This window comes from Gallinula chloropus (assembly GCF_964237585.1).
Source record: "Gallinula chloropus genome assembly, chromosome: 1".
In the NCBI taxonomy this organism is placed as follows: Eukaryota; Metazoa; Chordata; class Aves; order Gruiformes; family Rallidae; genus Gallinula; species Gallinula chloropus.
Genome location: NC_140085.1, coordinates 141,962,889 through 141,981,613, shown reverse-complemented (window position 1 = coordinate 141,981,613; position 18,725 = coordinate 141,962,889). Strand labels below are relative to the sequence as shown.

The 18,725-nt window shown below is 39.7% G+C and overlaps 1 protein-coding gene across 1 annotated transcript in view; it reads left to right on the top strand.

Annotated features, from left to right (window-relative positions):
- The window catches only part of GABRG3 (gamma-aminobutyric acid type A receptor subunit gamma3), a gene marked incomplete at both ends in the record, with an annotated part of 334,257 nt that overhangs the window by 277,282 nt on the left and 38,250 nt on the right, over positions 1-18,725 (top strand). The window contains one exon of the mRNA XM_084276526.1: positions 7,634-7,771. Within this exon, the coding sequence (XP_084132652.1) occupies positions 7,634-7,771 (138 nt within the window). The remainder of the gene's footprint in view (positions 1-7,633; positions 7,772-18,725) is intronic.

Here is an 18,725-nt window from a genome sequence, read left to right as displayed (position 1 = left end):
AAAAATAAGTATATAAATAAAAATAAAAATGCATATTAAAACATCAAAACAGTCTACAATATGAGATTGGGAAATTGTTTTACCACAGGGTTGTGGTATTTTAATGTATTTTTTTAAGTAAGGTGAAGACATTTGCAAGACAAAAAGTGTAATCATAGGGAGATCATATAAAACTATTTTCAAAATAAAAATGACTCATGTTACTAATTGTTTGGTGAGCATACAAAGATATGATGACACAACGAAGTTGATTCAGTTTCTTAACGTCATTTCAAGCCATTCCATTTATCCTTTAGTAAGTAAAATTTGGGACAGGGTTTTTTTGCTAATGGGGCTGTTTGTGACAAAATCACAGCATCCCTATATGAGAAGCATGTGTTAGATTTTAAGAGAAAACTATGTTTTTTTTTCCTAAGAGTGATCACCTGAAATGCCACATCTCAAAACATCTTCAAGGGAAAACTTGTCCCTCATTTCAGTCCAATCCTGTTCATTCTTCTCTGCCTCACTTCTTTACCTTCTCATTTTCACCTTTCTATTCTCTTCTCTGTTTTCTCCAAGCCAAGATTACAATCTGTCTATGAGTAGGAAAAAAAAGAGGAAAATATTTACCTTCCACAGCAGCTGGTTAACAGAAAATCCTGCATTTGGGACTTAATTCTCTGACAGCAACACTTTTCTTCCTTTCTATTTTGAAGGCACAAAAAATGCAGTGGTGCCACAAAGTCCTTCCTAAAACTAAACTACACTATATTGTATCAATAAATTCTATCAGCATTCTAGAACTTCTCTCTAAAAACAGAATAAGTCCCCAGTAAAAGAATAATTACTGTTGCTGATAGCAATTGGATCCTCTAATTCTTAGCCAAAATGATATCACAGTCCTATTAAAGCATATTTTTAGGCAGAAGAACTTAGTTCTCTTCAATGGGAGATGTATCCTTTAACTTCATGGCAGTATTAGATCCATTTATTCTGCAGTCATGGTTATGTTGGTTGATTTTTTTTCATGAGCTAATGTACTGTTAATAAGGTGTCAATTACTGATGCAAGAAAACAGGGCAAAGAGTAACATTTATAATTGCTGTAGTTATCACCTAAGTGCAATTACCTACAACTGCTGAAATAAATTACTTCAGGTTTCAAAGCTATCTTTACATCATTTACATTTATCTTTTTTTATTACAGCTGCCTTTTAACATACCTCGTCTTTTTTTTTAAAAAAAAAAAATCTGTGACAGTAAGAAAAAAGCTAGTCACCTTCATTTGTGGACAGAAAAAACTTAATTATGCATTCAATTAGGAGTATAGTTTTCCATAGGTCTTAGGGAAACAAATGTTACTGTTCTCCTTTCCTACTATTCATTCAATCTTTCTTCCAGAAAAGACACAAATAATTTTCTATATCCCCCATTTGTTTTGTTTGTTTAATTTTGAACTAGTTGAACTGAAATTTTGTTCTTTCTGCCATTTAATTGTGTTTAATATGTGCACACAAACATGAAATCTAAGCTAGAATCGTTTTTAATAGGGGAACTTCCAGGATTCTCCTAGTTAAAAATACACACTTTCTGGGCACAAACACCGGACAGATACAGGAATAGATCATTGAGAAACATCTTTCTCTGAAATGTCAAGAAGTTAGGATTAAAAATGCAGTTTGCTTGCCAAGAGACAACTGTTTATAAAGACTGCCAGCTAAAAAAAAAAAAAAGAAAAGAAGACCCCATGCAGCTTCTGCAGAAGGCAGAAGGATATGATTTTTTGTTCATAACAGTATTAGAGAAAGGGTGTCAGGGCATCCTCCCTCTCCTGACCACTTTCATTAGCATCAGTCAAATCTACCACATTCCCTGCGGTGTAAACTCTGGCCACTAGCTAATGGCAACAACTTGTCTTTCAGATCACGCTTTCTCCTTACTTTGAGTGTATATCGAGAACCCCTGGAGAAGCAGAACCTTCCCAGAATCCAGCTGTATCTTTCAAATATACAGTCCTGTCACAAGCATCACCCCTCTGGCAGATATTTGATTGAACCGATCCTTTCTTGCCTGCATTTTCAGCATTTTCAGCTTTACTACTGTTTTCCTTACCTCCTCATTTTCATGCTCTGAGCATACCATTTTTCCAAGGCTAGGAAGGAGAGATGAGCTTCCCTGTTGCATCATTACTTCTGCTACAAGCTGGGTCTGCCTGTGTTCCATATGAATACCAACTGGTGAACCAGCAGCAAAATAAACTGATTTCAGAGAGGGGGGAAAATATGTCTGAAGAGATGAAGGAGGTTGGGTTTATTCCATGTCTCTCTGTCTTTCCACATCTTGGATGCATTTCTAAGGAAAGTTTTTTATTCAGAAACTAGTTCTTCAAGTGATCGACATCCTTTTTGATGTGACCTGTCCCTTCCTGCTGTCTTTTCTCCATCTCTACTCACTTGCTAGAATAGACCCATGATCACAGAAAAGAAAGTGAAACAAAGAAATGAAGCATTGATCTAAGTTGCCCAGACCAATAACAGTATCGGAGAAATCAAGGTTTAAGAGGCAGCAGGCACTAGTAGGCATTGATACATCAGTATAGTACAGAGGTTGCTGATTTTCCATCAACGTTGACCTCTGTAGCAGATGTGCTTCTGGGATGCTTGACACCTATTCTCACATCTATCTCATGATTGCATATGCCTCTCATCCAGCCTGGAGGTGTTCTGCCCTTGACCATTTTTTCCAGCAGTTTGGTGGAGGCTTTTGCACCAATCACTTAGTCTCCCTAGAAAGAGAAGGACAATGAACATGATGACTGAAGTTAAAATATTTTTAACCTGATGGTTATGAATTACATGGGGGTGATGTGAGAATTAGTGGTAATATGAGTTCAATTATTCCAGTAACAAAAAGGAAATAAAATGAAATCCACAGAATCTCAGAGGCTGTCATGATAATTTGGCTTTCTGTTATAACAGGTTGACCTCCAAAATGGCAAGAAATCAATTTATTTTTTATCCTTGTTTGCATTATTGGAATTAAAGTCAATAGTAACTCTTTGAAAATGTGTGTGTTAAATCCTATGAGTAAAGCAACAAAGGTACCAATCATTTGTGTTAACTGGAAAAGCCATTAAGTATGTTTGGTGAAAGAAAACAGGAGGCATTACATGGATGCTTACTACTGGAATAATTTCCATCAAATATATTCTTGACTTGATTTTTCAAAGTCACATATGACTGGTGCTAAAAAAAGACAATTTGTCAAGGTGCTCCCTAAAAGTCTTTGACATGGTAGTATATAAACCCAAAGATGCAGATACTTACAGTGCAGCCTACAAAATAACCATCAGGCCAAAACCCAGGAGAATTTAAAGGTAATCAATTAAATTCATGAGAGGGAAAATTAAGGTGTTGACACAGGCTTTGGTCAAGAAACTCCTGAGTTGCAGGCTGCCAGAACTTGGGTGGCTCTAACACACACTTGGTTGTTGTGGGTGACTTCTTCCCAAGCCATCTCCCTTGCCATCCTGCTGACACCAGCTGGAAATCCTCCAGAACCTCCTGGAGCCTTGCCCTGCTGCAGTCTGGATGTTCTTACATAACCTAAAGCAAGCTGACAGGTTAAATACATTTAATAACAATTCCTTCAGTCTCGATGTCTTGAAGACACAAGGTCAAGACTTTAAGGTAATTTACTGCCATTTGTCATGCTGGGGATCTGAGAGAAAAGAGACATTTCTATAGGTAATACACTCTTAGTTGTGTTGTGGACTAAACAACAGAAGTTGCATTTTCTTGTGGAAGGGCTGAAGTCTCCAGTTCTGATATCCTCTAAGACAAAGCATTTAGATGGCTGGAAACATTTAGGCTGTATATAAGATATATTGGATATCACTGAAAGAAGAACCATCGTGAATAGTCCAGTCTGTAAGTTAAATTAATCCAACGAGTGATATACTGTCCAAATAGATATGTAAATACTTCATAAGATATATCTTTTAAATGAATTGAAGAGTCAAGTCACCTGGCACTTGAGCAGAACATAATAGCAGTTATTTAATAGGTTGAAAGAGCTTGTATTGAATCACTTCACTCCTTTGATGTAAGTAACTCAACCATTGCAAGAGCAGATGTCAGTGACTGTGGATTGAGGGGGCTACTATTAAAAGGGGATGATGGTCTCCTGAAGTCATATGCTTGCTATTTAATAGTGATGAATAATACTGAAAGTAGTTATTCTGAAATTGAATCTGTCTCTTAGTCAAAAATATAGGAAAAATACTGAAGGATGAGAGTCTGATGAACTTGTTCCTGACTATATGCTGCTCATGCCAGGGTAGACAGCAATGCCTTCGACAATATAATAGCAAGCCTTCAAGCTCACTGCCATGAAATGCATTTTTGGTGGGGTGGCCATAGGGTTAAAAAAGGAAAAGACAAAAAACTGGACAGAAATTGAATTCAAGACTAAAGTGATATTAATTTTTTTTCTGTAACATTTGTAAAATAATCTGTAAAAGGTTAATTTTGGATCAATTTAAAATAATGTATTTTTTAAAAATATAATCTCTGTTACTTCCAAGGCTTTTGGAGCATTGTTACTTGCAATGACTATGATGAAATTTACCTGAACAAAGGACCCCATCTATTGCTTGCTATAAAACCTGCAAATTAGCATTTGGGGCCACAGGTTCTGCAGCAGCATCTGGTGTAGGGAGTGCAACACATAAAGGGACTCCTTTCCTCCATTATCAGGATACGAATTAGGAGGTAGGATTAGAACCCGGACCACATGGCAGCCCCCGTTATGGTGCCGATACTGCTTTGTGGGGAAGGGGCAGTTCTGCCACTGCCACCTGGCATGAAGGTACAGCAGTCACAGCATGCATCTGATGCTTCTTCCATTCTGAACTGCAGGGAGAAGATATCAGACTCTACATGAAGCCAATCTGAGAAGGCTTCTGAAAGCCAAGTCCTTTTTGACTAACATAATCTTCTATGGCTAGGTGGCCCGCCTAGGGGATGAGGGAAAGGCTGTGGTTATAGAATCACAGAACTGGAAGGGACCTATAAGGATCATCAAGTCCAGCTCCTGGCTCCACACAGGAGCAGCCAAGTCAGAGCGTGTGACTGCACATCACCTAGGTGCTTCTGGAACTCAGACAAGCTCCATGCTGTGACCCCTTCCCTAGGAAGCCTGTGCCAGTGCCCAACCACCCTCTCAGTAAAGAACCTCTTCCTAAGATCCAGTCTAAACCTCCCCAGTCACAGCTTCATGCCGTTCTTCCCTTGGGTTCTGTCACTGGTCACCAAAGAGAGGAGACTGGTGCCTGCCTCTTCACTCCCTGTCGTGAGGAAGCTATAGACTGTGATTTTGTCTCCCCTCAGCCTCCTCTCCTCCAGGCTGAACAAACCAAGGGACTTCAGCCTTTCCTGATAAGACTTCCCCTCCAGACCCTTCCCCATCCTTGTTGCCCTCCTCTGGACACTCTTGTACTGTGGAGCCCAAAACTGCACCCAGGAGTCAAGCTGAGGGTGCATCAGTGCAGTGTAGAGGGGGACAATCACCTCCCTGGACTTGCTGGCAATGCCATGCTTGATGCACCCCAGGATGTGGTTGGCCCTCGTGGCTGCCTGGGCACACTGCTGGCTCGTGTTTAACTTGCTGTTAACCAAGACCCCCAAATTCCTCTCAGACATTGATGTGCTGGTGTCCAGAGAAGTGCAACAAAGCTGGTGAAGGGTCTGGAGCACAGGTCTTATGAGGAGTGGCTGAGAGAACTGGGGTTGTTCAGCCTGGAGAAAAGGAGGCTCAGAGAGACCTTACCATTCTCCACAACTACCTGCAAAGATGTTGTAACCAGGTGAGCGTGGGGCTCTTCCACAAGTAAAAGAGATCGAATGAGAGGAAATGGCCTCAAGTTGTGCCAGGGGAGGTTTAGATTGTATATAAGGAAAGATTTCTTCACAGAAAGGGTTGTCAATCACTGGAACAGGTTTCCTAGGGAAGTAGAGTCATCATCTCTGGAAGTATTTAAAAGACATGTAGATGTGGTGCTTAGGGACATGGTTTAGTGGTGGGCTTGGCAGTGTTAGGTTTATGGTTGGACTCAATGATCTTAAAGATCTTTTCCAATATAAATGATTCTCTGATTCGGATGAAATATAGGGCTATCTGTTAGAGTGAGGCATTATTTGGTCAGAAGTGTGATCAGGAGGCTCAGTCAAATAGGAGAAAAGCTCGAGAAGACTTCAGAAGGTTGTAGAGGCAAGGGTCGGAGGCTCTGCAAAGTTCAACTTCTTTCACTTTACCTCTGCCTCTTCTGACATAATCTGCCAGAGGAAAAAAAAAACATCGAAAAAACAACCTTTAGATCAATCTCACAGACTGGCAGAGCAGAATTGGCAGTCAAATCTGCATGGCAGCAAGAGTTCTTGTGGAGAACGGCAGGGCTTCTGTTTGTTACTCAGTTGGGTCCTTCATGGGTTATTTCTTTATTTACATTGATGAGAAGTATACAAACATGGCATTTTGAATTAGCACATAGTCATTTTCTACAGATTAGAACTGAGGGACTGGTGGGTACTTTTCATGCTGCGTTAGTGAGAGGGATAAATGAGACCGTGCACACCTTATGGCAGTGCCCCAGCAGGGTGGAACTTTAAACAAGATGAAGATGACACTTATGGGGGGAAATGTCAAGAAAATACCCCCATGACCAGAGACATTGTTTTGTAACACAAATATCAAAATTTTTCTGTATCCAATTACAGCTGAGACAGTTAACTGGCTATTGTTGCTGTTAGGCTTTTAATTTGCTTTGTAATCTACATCTACTTTATTAGTTATTAGATGAATAGGCATTTATTGCATTATGCATTAGAGAACAATCTAGTTTTAACTAGCATGGGCGTGCTGTTGTTTTCTAGATGGTCTATTATTATGGTTTGGGCTGGTGGAAGATTTGTTGTCAGACTTCTGTTGGAAAATGCTGTTCTCTAACAAAAAGAAAATTAAATATTGGCATGAGGATTAATTATGACTAAGTGCTAAATCGATAAAGGAAGACTTTCAGAAGCTATTTTGGCTGTAGAAATCAGGTGATGTCTCATTAAATACCACAGCCTTTAGAAGTAGACACTTAAAATCCCATTCTAATAAAAATTTGCATTTTTCACTGTATTGAGCTCATTTCAGAGGTTCAGGAGCAGACATAACATTATAACTATTGTGCCTTTTAAAGCAATCTGTTCTTTTCAATTGTTTACAACCTACAGTGACACCCCCCGACCCCCTTTTACATTCTTTACATGTTTGTACAGTTTCTTCAGAGCATATGTAAAGCAGTATGCTTCTGTGTCCAGACCTCAGATTAGTACAATCAACTGTATTTATGAAGAGATTTAATTTTTATAGAGTCAGTCCAAAATCATTCATTGGGAAAAAAACAAGGATTGTAGAAAATCATATTTTTTTTCCAGGAATATGACGGTTTGGGGTTTTTTTTGCCATACAACTCTTTAGCTGAATTACACCATCAAACTCACTGAGAAAGCATCAGATCAGAACTTTAGGTTTTGCCAAACTCACTGTAAATCAGTGAAGAGATAATGGCTTGCAGTACCTTGCATTTTTTTTTTCTTTTCTAGATGGCTACCCCAAAGAGGAAATGATTTACAGATGGAGGAAAAACTCAGTGGAGGCTGCTGACCAGAAGTCTTGGAGACTCTATCAATTTGACTTCATGGGTCTTCGAAATACTTCAGAAATTGTGAAAACTTCTGCAGGTAAGAATGGTAGAAATGGTAGGTTTGGGGTATTTTTTCCAAGTTTGCTTTCATTGAAATGCAATTTGATTTCAATGTGTACCAACATTCGTATTAAAACCTCTGAAGTGCAGACTTCAAAATGATTGACTTTGTCTAGATTTTTGGTAACCTCTACTCTTTTCATAATTCCACAAATCAAGGAACAAACACTAACTTGCCATGGTTGCTTGTTATATACTTGAAGTTACTATATGATTCTCATTTCTCAGCAAAGTTTATTATGCCATTCCTGCATTGAGACATATGTTTTCACCAGAAATTAGAAAGATTTTGACCACAATGATAGAGCTAATGAAATCAGACACTTTTAATAATAGTTAATCACTAGCCACCAGTTTAGTATTTTTCTTAATATTTCGAAGGCACTCTTTGTTTCTCAATGCCTTTGCTAGTGAAGTTACTGATTGATTGTAATTAAAATTTAATGATGCCTATTTATTTCTTCAGAAATCTTGCTTTCTTATCATTTCAGCAACATAGGAAAAAAAATTAATGTCTAAATAGAATACATTATTTGAATTGGATAAATTATAAAATTCAATGTCTATAAACTTTATACATGACTGCAGTAAGTTCCATGATTATCATTTGGTAAGTCTTCTCCCAGCTGCAGAAGTAACCTGCTAGAAGTAACCTTCTGCTTAATTGGTGGTGAATTTTTGAAAAATCCAATTAATTTTTTTCGAAAGGTAAGCAGAACTATGTCATTCTTTTGAAAACACTGTAAATAATAGTAATAATAAACCACTGGTGATCTGTGAATCTACTACTGTGGGGTCATGACCCACCCATTAACATCAGTAATGTATTCTCAGGACTGGATAGCGATTTTTGTAATGAGGAATCACTAAAGCTTTAATGAATATTTTGGGCTGGTGGTTCAGCAGAAAAAAATATTGCAAACAGCACACATGTAGAAGTCTTGTTATGGATACAAATACTAGCAGGCTGTAAGTTTCTCAGAAATGCAGATTTCTCAAGTGAGACAGCCAGAAGTTGAACCAGGATTTGGTGGGTAACTGTCCAGTACCAAATACCAAATCATTGAAGTATCTGTGCATGCAGGCACGGGGCTCCTTGGAAAAGATGGCATGAACAGGAGGGAAAGCCCTGCTCCTTCTGCTTTGCTCACATCTGGAGTGATACTTTCCTGAGTGTGCATCATGAACCACTAAATACACATGCAAGAAGAATTACCAAATCAGTCATATTAAGATGTTGACAGTGTCTTGACAAACAGATCTTTTAACTTCCTTTGCACAGGACAAAGTAATTTTTATAGACGTCTCATTTAAGTGTTTAAATGGTTAATTTAGAGCAAGGAAAAATATATCTCCTATGCTATTTTTTATTAAGAGTGAGCTGACAGTATGTTTTTCCTATTATTGCTGTTGCTGCTTCTGCCCACCCATGTGTACAAGTACAAAACCCAATAGCAGTACTTCCTGCAGCCATCAGTACACTTTTATTCTCCCAAAAGCATCGCAAGAGCAGAAAGTTCTTGGCAAGCTGGAGTTTATTCAAACACTAAAAAAACCCAAAACAACTCTATTAGAAGATTGTGGAAACTAACTTGGACAAAACAATGTAAAATGTACGGGTCAGATTAGAATCATAGAATCACAGAACATGTTAAGGTTGGAAGGGATCTTTAAAGTCGTCTAGTCCAACCCTATGCAGTAAGCAGGGACATCTTCACTAGATCAGGCTGCTCAGAGCTCCATCAAGCCTGACCTTGAATGTCTCCAGGGATGGGGCCTCCGATATGTCTCTGGGCAACCTGTTCCAGTAACCTATCACCCTCATAGTGAAGAACTTTTTCCTAATATCCAACCTAAATCTCCCCTTTTCGAGTTTAAAACCGTTAACTCTCATCCTATTGCTACATGCCCTTGTGAACAGTTCTTCACCAGCTTTCCCATAGGCATCTTTCAGGTACTGGAAGGCCGTTACTAGGTCACCTCCAGAGCCTTCTCTTCTCCAAGCTGAGCAAGCCCAACTTTCTCAGCCTGTCCTCATAGGAGAGGTGCTCCAGCCCTCTGATCATTTTTGTGTCCCTCCTCTGGACACACTCCAGCAGGTCCATGTCCTTCTTGTGCTGAGGGCTCCAGAGCTGGACACAGTACTCCAGGTGAGGTCTCACCAGAGCAGAGTAGAGGAGCAGAATCACCTCTCTCAATCTTCAGACCACACTTCTTTTGATGCAGCCCAGGATGCATTTGGCCTTCTGGGCTGCAGATGCACATTGGTGGCTCATGTCCAGCTTCTCATCCATGTGTACTCCCAAGTCCTTTTCTTCAGGGCTGCTTTACAGCACATCATCTCCTAACCTGTGTGGATAATGGGGATAGCCCTGACCCAGGTGCAGGACCCTGAACTTGGCTTTGTTGAATCTCATGAGGTTCACCTGGGCCCACTTTCCTAGCCTGTCCAAGTCCCTCTGAATGGCATCCCAACGCTCAGGCATGTTAACCTCACCATCCAGCTTGGTGTCATCAGCAAATTTGCTGAGGGTGCACTCAATCCCACTGCCAATATCATTAATAAAGATATTTAACAGCACTGGTCCCAGCAGAGACCCTTGAGGAGCTCCACTTGTCACCGTAAAATTGTCAGCTGTCACCAGAAAGATTGTCAGCTGTGCTTTTAGGTAGAAAAATGAGTTGTGCATATGGCACATATATTCTGTCCAACAGATGGCCGAGAAGGGGCTCTCATTCAACAAATATATAAAATGTGTGAAAAATAAACCCCTGAGTTTGCACATGGACCTCAGCTTGCATAGAACAGACTCTCTGGCTGTATTTACACTATGTTTTAAAGGCCATATTTACTGAACATTAACAGTATTTATTGTCAGGATCAAACCTGACTAGGGAGAACTGGTACATTGGAAAACCTTTAGTGTGCCCTATCCCAGAGAGCAAGGATTCCCAAAATGGAGGGAGAGAGGTGGGACACAACCCACCTGGGACTGTGCAGTATTTCTCAGAGAAAAAATTTAAGATAAATTTGTGATTTTGTGTGGTAAGAATAGAAGTATATTTGAACAACTAGTATAAAGAGGAAGCTGTGCCGCGTTACGTGCCTGCTTACTGAAGAAAATTAGCCCTATCTGAAAAATTTGAGAATTAGGGAACCTCTAAAGCCAGTGTTTCCTACTGCATAGACAATCTCCAGTGAAGGGACACAGCAGCTGCTGCCTACAGGTATCCCATCTCCTTTACAGCATGTCATGGGGGCTACAGGTGGTCAAAAAAGGGATGCCAGGTTCTGTCATGGAAGATCCGCGGCATATTTACACTAAAGCTGCCCAAAGAGGGAATCAGTGCTGGGACTGGCCCTTGTAGGATGCTATGGGTATAGGACACCTGTCGAATTTGGGGACCTCCTCAGAGAGGTTAGTTCCCAGCACATAGCCTCTGGGAATTTGTGTGGCCCCTCTGAGCTGTGAAGGACCCCATAAAGGCCCCACCAGCCACCATGCCTTTGCAGACTCAGGACAGAAAGGAAGAGCTGTGTTAAAGTGTTGTACAATGAATCATTCAAAATAGAATCATAGAATCATTAAGGTTGAAAAAGACGTCCAAGACCATCCAGTCCCTTATCACCCACTACACTTACTAAACCATGTCCCTAAGTACCTCATCCAACCTTTCCTGAAACACCCTGAGGGACAGTGACTCCACCACCTCCCTGGGAAACCCATTCCAATGGCTAACCACTCTCTCTGAGAAAAAAAGTTTCCTAATTTCTAACCTGACCCACCCCTACCCCCCACCCCCCTGGAGCAACATGCAGCCATTCCCTCTTGTCCTATCGCTAGTTATCTGCTAGAATAGGCTGAAACCCAGCTCATCACAACTTCCTTTCAGGTAGTTTTAGAGAGCAATAAGGTGTCCAGTGAGCCTCCTCTTCTCCAGACTAAGCAGTCCCAATTCCCTCAGCTGCTCCTCATAAGACTAGTGTACCAAATCCTGCACCAGCTTTGTTGCTCTTCTCTGGACCTGCTCCAAGGCCTCAATGTGCAATGTATTCTAGGTGGTCCTGCTCTGGCAGAGGGGGTTGGACTACATGAATAGATGGACTAGAACTCCTAATGTTCTGTGACTCTGTGTTATTCTGTGATGTCTTTCTTGTAGTGAGGGGCTCAAAAATAAACACAGTATTTGAGGTGCCGCCTCACCAGAGCTGAGGATGGAATTAGGAATAGGGAAACAGGCGGGATACCAGTGGCAGCTTCCTGACAAAAAAGGGGTACTAAAAATCTCTTCCTCTCAAGGGAAATTATGGACACTACTATTACACAAGGCATTTAAAAGCAGACTAGGCAAAGTATTGAGCAAATGCACTGTAAAGAGCAGTCCTCCACTAGCAGGAGATGGATTCAAAACCCTAACATTTTTTTTTTTGGCTTCTGACTTACCCTTTTTTGCTGGTTTATGATACTATTACTGCTCCTAAATTGTGTATTCATCTATAATGTGAGAGCTGCTGAAGTGTTACCTACCTGTGTCCAGTTCAGGGATGCCTTTTATAGTTCCTTTTGAGCAGTGCTCTGGCTATAATGAAGAGAGGTCACACTGACCCCATGGCAACATGCTGCTGTTCTTCCAGTGTTTGCGTAAGTCCTTCCTTAGTAGTAATTTTCACCACAAAATTACTATTTTCAGTACTTAGCAGGGTTCTCTTGAGATTCTTTCAGTCTTTCCAAACTTTTTTTTTCAGACACCTAAATATTGTTTATGTTAATCTAGGGCAATTGCAGAGGTACACAAGTAGGAAGCCAGCTGTCACAGTGTATTCCTGAAATCTAAGCAAGATGATAAATGTTGTCATCACTTGCCTTGAACCAGAAGTGTCTTAAAGTATTGCTACAGTGATGTGCTTTAGTCTTGCAAGAAGCCTGTCCTGTTTTGCAGTAATATGAGAAAGATTCCACTGCCGCATGACAGAAGTGTTTGGATTTTTCTTGAGGAGATTTTTTTTTTTTAATTTCATGGTAAGATACAAATAAAACCAGATAAATATCTGCTACATATGGTGATTACATGGAATAAACTGCAGAAATCACTGTGCCAGTGCTCCCATCATGAACCTTTCTCTTATACCCGAAGAAAGCTCTCACTCTCAGGTGATATGTAACTAATTCATAAGTAGTGAAGAATTCCCTCCTTGCCATCTGGCAAGATACCCAGATACTATAGCAAGAGCACTTCTTTTGCTACAATGTCAAATAAGGCTGACAAGGATAATTAACGTAGAGGGAACACTAAGTCACCAGGCATTCAGCTGTGAAAAAAGGAGGACATGCATGTGAGGAGAAAATATTCAGACTTTAAACCTGCAAATCAGGCAATGGAAGGGTGGTCAGGAAAACAGGAGAGAAAGGAGGAGATCATCATCCTTAGAAGCACTAAGTGTGTGTTCGCAATAAACTTCAGGTTTCCGAGTTCCAGCCTTTCCAAATACACTTTACGGGGGTGGGGGTGGGGAGTAGGAAGAAAAAAAGGGAAAAAAAACCTCAGAACCAAAAGGGAATCATGAAGAAATCTATGACTAGAGCTCCTGGAGTGAGCTGTAGCATTGCTTGCACTTTTCTGCTGACATGTCCCTTAGGGAAAGCCTATTCATTCTTTTTAAACCACTCAATTTTTTACACTGCTAGATAAACACAAAGGCCTTGTAGCTATTGAATCTAATTTTCATTTACTTGAAAACTTCTTTGCATCATACAAGTCATATTTGTGTTCTTCCTCAGATGCCTTTAGCCTCAGAGATTTTTCCAGTCCAAAGGAGTCTTTGCATAACTAAGTTCAGGATAATTCATCAGGAATATAAAACACCATAAAAATGTCCTATTTAAAACTTTAATAGCTGATCATTACAAATGAAATATACAGAACCAGGCAGAAAATACTGTTTCATACATTCTGAGTAACCCCCAAGCATCAATACCCAAACCAAATAAATAGCCATAACTACCACCATAAAAAGGAACATCTTTGCATACATACATGACAGCAGAGTCTGGCTGGTGGACGGCTTTTAAAGGGCACTTTATATTTTGAAATTCCTGTTTCCTCAAGTACCTCAGCACACATATTGATCTCAGCCCTATATCACAGGGCAGCAAAGCAAGGTTAACATCTGTTGTCACAGATTCAGGTAAAGCTCTTTGGGACAATGCTAATCACAGCACAATTTAAAGTACCTACTCTGTTGCAGGGGACTCAGTAAATGGCAAATTAAAAAACTACCCTAGAAAAAAATAAGAAAGCTCATCTTTTAAGATGCAATGATCAAACATCAGCCAGGGTTGGCAGCAGGCAACTAAGCCCCTCAGCTTGGGTAAGTGGCTGCAAGGGGGGTGGCAGAGAAGGATGGTCACAGGCTAAGCAGGGCAACAGATGCCTGTTGGTGAACACTGACGAACCCTGATGAAGATTGGAAAAAAATCCAGGAGATGCCATAGTTGCTGAATGTGTTTGTGTCTGTGCATGTTTGTTTTTAATGATCTGATTCAGTCACACCCTCCTGTACCAGCCAGCTGAAGACATTTATTTAATGAATCTTCATGAATCTATTTCTGTGTTTAAAGTCATTGACATTTTTTAATGTACCACTGAGTCCTGATGGCACATCAGAGAGTGCTTGTCATCTGTGTTCTTCCCAGGACAAATGTGAATTTTGGGCTTTTTATTTTCCTCAAATGCCAGATTCAGTAGGGTCCAGCACACGCTACCTCAGCTGGCTGTGCTGCACAGGCTGTTTTTAATCAGATGGCATCCTGCAGCAGACAAGTGGAAACTCAAATAAATTCACTTCAGTGTTTAAAAATAGTGCCTATTTTTACCCGTCTGACATTGCAGGAGCTTTGCCTCTTTCAGCCACAATACCATATAATCTCAAATGCTTTAATGGTTAGGCTTTGGTTTACAGCCCTCAGCAGACATCTACTCTGGGTTCCCATGATTCTAGAAAGTGTCCAATCGTCTTTGAAATACCATCCTCTCCTCCCCTTGTCCTTTCAACTCCTAATGTGAGGATTTTTTTTCTTAATGAGGCATGTGAGTGGAGCGGCAGCTGGATTCCAGCATCTCAGAACTTGCTTTGCCCTGATGCAGACAATATATTCTATGTTTCCAGCATTTGTGTGTGGATAAAGTTTTTCTAACACTCCTCAGAGAGAACAGAAAATGGTTTCAGTGGGAGGAATCTCCATTGCTCTGCTCTCTGGCCCTTCAGTTCCCACACACTTTCCCTGGCCTCTAAGCACTTCCAAATACAGCCCATTATAACAGTTGTTGGGTCTTCCTTTGGATCAGGCACATGGATTAAACTCATAGCTGTCCTTGGGTTCTTGTAATTTTTTGTCTGAATTTTAGACCTTGCAAACTTACAAACTGTGCTTTCATTTCCTCCCAAGATTCATTACATCAGGTTTGGGCTCTCAATAATTTGCTTCTGTCATTTAGAAGAAAATTCTGAGAAGCTAGGAATCAAGCTAAAATCCTGTGTTGAATCTTGAAGCTGGATTTAAGTTTATTTTTATAGGTGGTAGACAGAACCATACAGGGACAGCTGATGCCAGAGGTGCCACCCAACACCAGAATCTGCTGCCTCCATCAGACTCCTTCCTGTTTTCTCACATTACCTACACAAACATACACATAAAACATATCAAAGTCCTCTTGAATCTACTTCCCCCATGGGCCCTTGTCCCTAGCAGCTCCGGAACTGCCAAACTACCAAGTACAAGAAACACATCTTTTGAAGCCCTTCTTGACAACTCTCCAGCTCCAGTGCTAAAGATGCCTCTGTTTGTTGCCTTCAGGTAGGCAGACATGTACACCGTATGAACACCTGCAACCTAGTTTTCACTCGTCTTTTCTTTCTTATCTTCAGCTTTCTTCACAGTTTTTCTCTTAATGAAATCCATCAGATCCAGTGAAAGAACAAAAAATCCCATTTCAGTCTTCGAGTAGGTTGAAAACACTACTTAGTATTTTAAAATACTGCTAGTGGTGACCCACAGGACTAACATATGGCATACAAAATGAATTCATTCTCCTACTCTGTTCATTTTTCACAGTTCATTGTGAAATATGATGAAAATAACACCTCTAAATACAGAATGCTTATAGAGTTTAAGAATACTTTGTGTACAACACCAGATACACAGCCTGGATTTGAACTGGCTTTCATTCTTTGCTTCCTATCAGATGAACAGGGTAACACTGAAACTCTTTGCCACTGCAAGAATTTCTGGAATGAGTGAATATGACAGGACTTCTTTTGTAACAGTAAGCACCAGTTTATATGAAAACAGAAAACTAGCCTGATTATAAGAAGATTTAGCAATAATCTTTTTGTTGACAGAGTTTTTGTCTCTGACACAGTATTTGCAATAAATCCCAGTTTAGCAGAGATGATCAACAGTGTCTGTACTAATTTTTAAGAGATATTCACGTCAAATGTTAATCAATCAGAATGAATATTTTGAATATGCCATAGTTTTTCTGAGAATATTTTTAACAGCTTTGATGTTGCACTGACATAGTAAACTTCATGTAACAGGTCTTGATAATTTTGTCATTAGCAAATCAGACTAGAAATATAATAATTAAATAGGAGATTACTAATAATAATTCTGTTCTATTAAAGTGTTTTCCTATGTTTGTTACAAGTTTAGCTGACGCAGGAATCAAAACTTTTATATTGTCCTGCAAATCCAGTACTTGCCCATCTTGTTACAAAAATATCCCACAAAGCTCATAGCAAGACAGTTTCTGAAGAGTGTGATTTATTACTTGATCAATAGCCTACTGCAGTTAATGCAGCTTTTCCCTGATGGTTGCCTGGAATCAGATCCTGACATGCAGAAGCCTAAAACTGGCTATTTGTGAGTAACCCTTCAGTCACTAAAAACTAGAGAAAGGTCATCGCATCAATATATCAGTTGCTCTATAAACACCTTTCTTTTTCTGTTTAAGAATAGGACAAAACATGATTAGAGCAAGAGGAGTGGAGAGGATATTATTCCTCTCTATATTTCATAAGTTTTTCAGAAGTCATGCTAGACCCTGGAGCTGCGCCACCTCCTGACCAACCTCCCAGTTAGATACAGAGAATGATGACATATGGTATGACATGTTTAAAAAAGGGTAGATGAGATACTTAGAGATATGTTTTAGCATAGGATGGGAACAGTTGGACTCGATGATCTTAAAGGTCTTTTTCCAATGTAGTGATTCTGTGATTCTGTGATCCCTTTGGCCTGTTTGGGTCAGCTGTCCTAGCTGTATCCACTCCCAGCTTCTTGGGTGCCCCTACTGCCTTCTTGGCAGGGCAGTGTGAGAAGAAGAAAAGCCCTTGAATGCTCTACAACAGCTAAAAAATCAGTATATTACCATTATTATCATATTAGATCCAAAACATACCACTATAGCAGCCTATAGGAACAATTAAGTCTATCCCTGCTGAAATCAGGACACAGCTAAGAACAACTTCTGGGACTGTTGCTGTTCCAGCACCTCTGGCTTTTGTTCTTAATTTTGTGTGATTACACTACTGCATTGGTGATTTATTGTTTTCTAAATCAAAAGTTTTATATTAATACAGTCTGTGAAGATTTGGCCTTTGCCCAGGGTTGCTCAAATGTTATCTAAAATTCTTTCACAATCAGCAGTTGTACTTAATTTAAAGCTCACAGTATTGTACACCATATTTTCTGTTTCATTCACTGATGAACCTACAATATTAATGAGAATTTTAAGATACAGAATGGGACAGCTATTCATATGTTGCAGAAAGTTGCCAAGTGTCTTTTCAAATTTTAATTTGCCATACCTTAGAATAAAAACAGCACTGACTACTTATGTGCTAGCAAGATATCTCTAAATTTAGCCTTTACTCTTTCACATTGGAAACAAATCTGCTTCCAGACTTATTTTGTGCAATTATAGAGACGCTTTGCATTTAGGACCCTTTTCTGCAGCTAATATTCACAACATTCATTATAGTAACAACTCAATTTCAATCAACACCTTCTGTTTCCCAGTTACATTGCAAGAACCAAAACCTCTTCTATGATTAGTTGTCTGATGCTGGATTTATCCACCACCTACTGAAGACAACACATGTCCTACCATTACCTGCCAAAGAGTCTGGCACGTATGAGCTGTGCTGTCAGAAAGCTAAAGAAAATTGTACAGTACAAGAATAAGTGTTTATCAAGTTTACAAACCTTCCAGCAAATGGAATGAAAGTAATGATATAGGATAAACTGAGACAGCATTCCTGAGATGTAAGGAAGCTTCCATGACCCAGGCTACCAAAGCATCCCAATAAAGAACTAGAGGTGAACCCTTGTCACAGGTGTGTGGCCGTTTCACAGTAACAGAAATCTGGGCTGGCATCAGTCATGATGCATTTCAGTGTTTAGAAAATAATTTTGGCAGAAGACACCAAATAGACTATCATTCATTACATCAGAGATAGTTAATCATAGTCTACTTGAGACAAATTGAAGGTGTGGACCAGAGTTATGTTGCTTCATAGAAGTAAAATACATAATCCCAAGTGTATAGGAAGGTTGTATTAGGAAAAGGATCACAAAACATGCAAGTGACCTTTACTTAGTTCTGCTAATACCTTTGTGTTTCTGAATGGATTAATCCTCTTGGATACATCATCATCTCATATGAGCCTTGCAAGTGAGTCTGCTTAGTCTTTTAGACCTTGCTATATAAAACAGTGGTATAACTAATAGCAGACAATATCCTTATGTAGGATCATTCTGCATGATAGAGGTGTGTATTCTTGTCTGAGTCTTTTCCAAAACCTTTTGTTGTTTCTCAGAATTTACCATCTTGCATTTATTTTCTGCGGAGAGGAAAATTAAAATTGT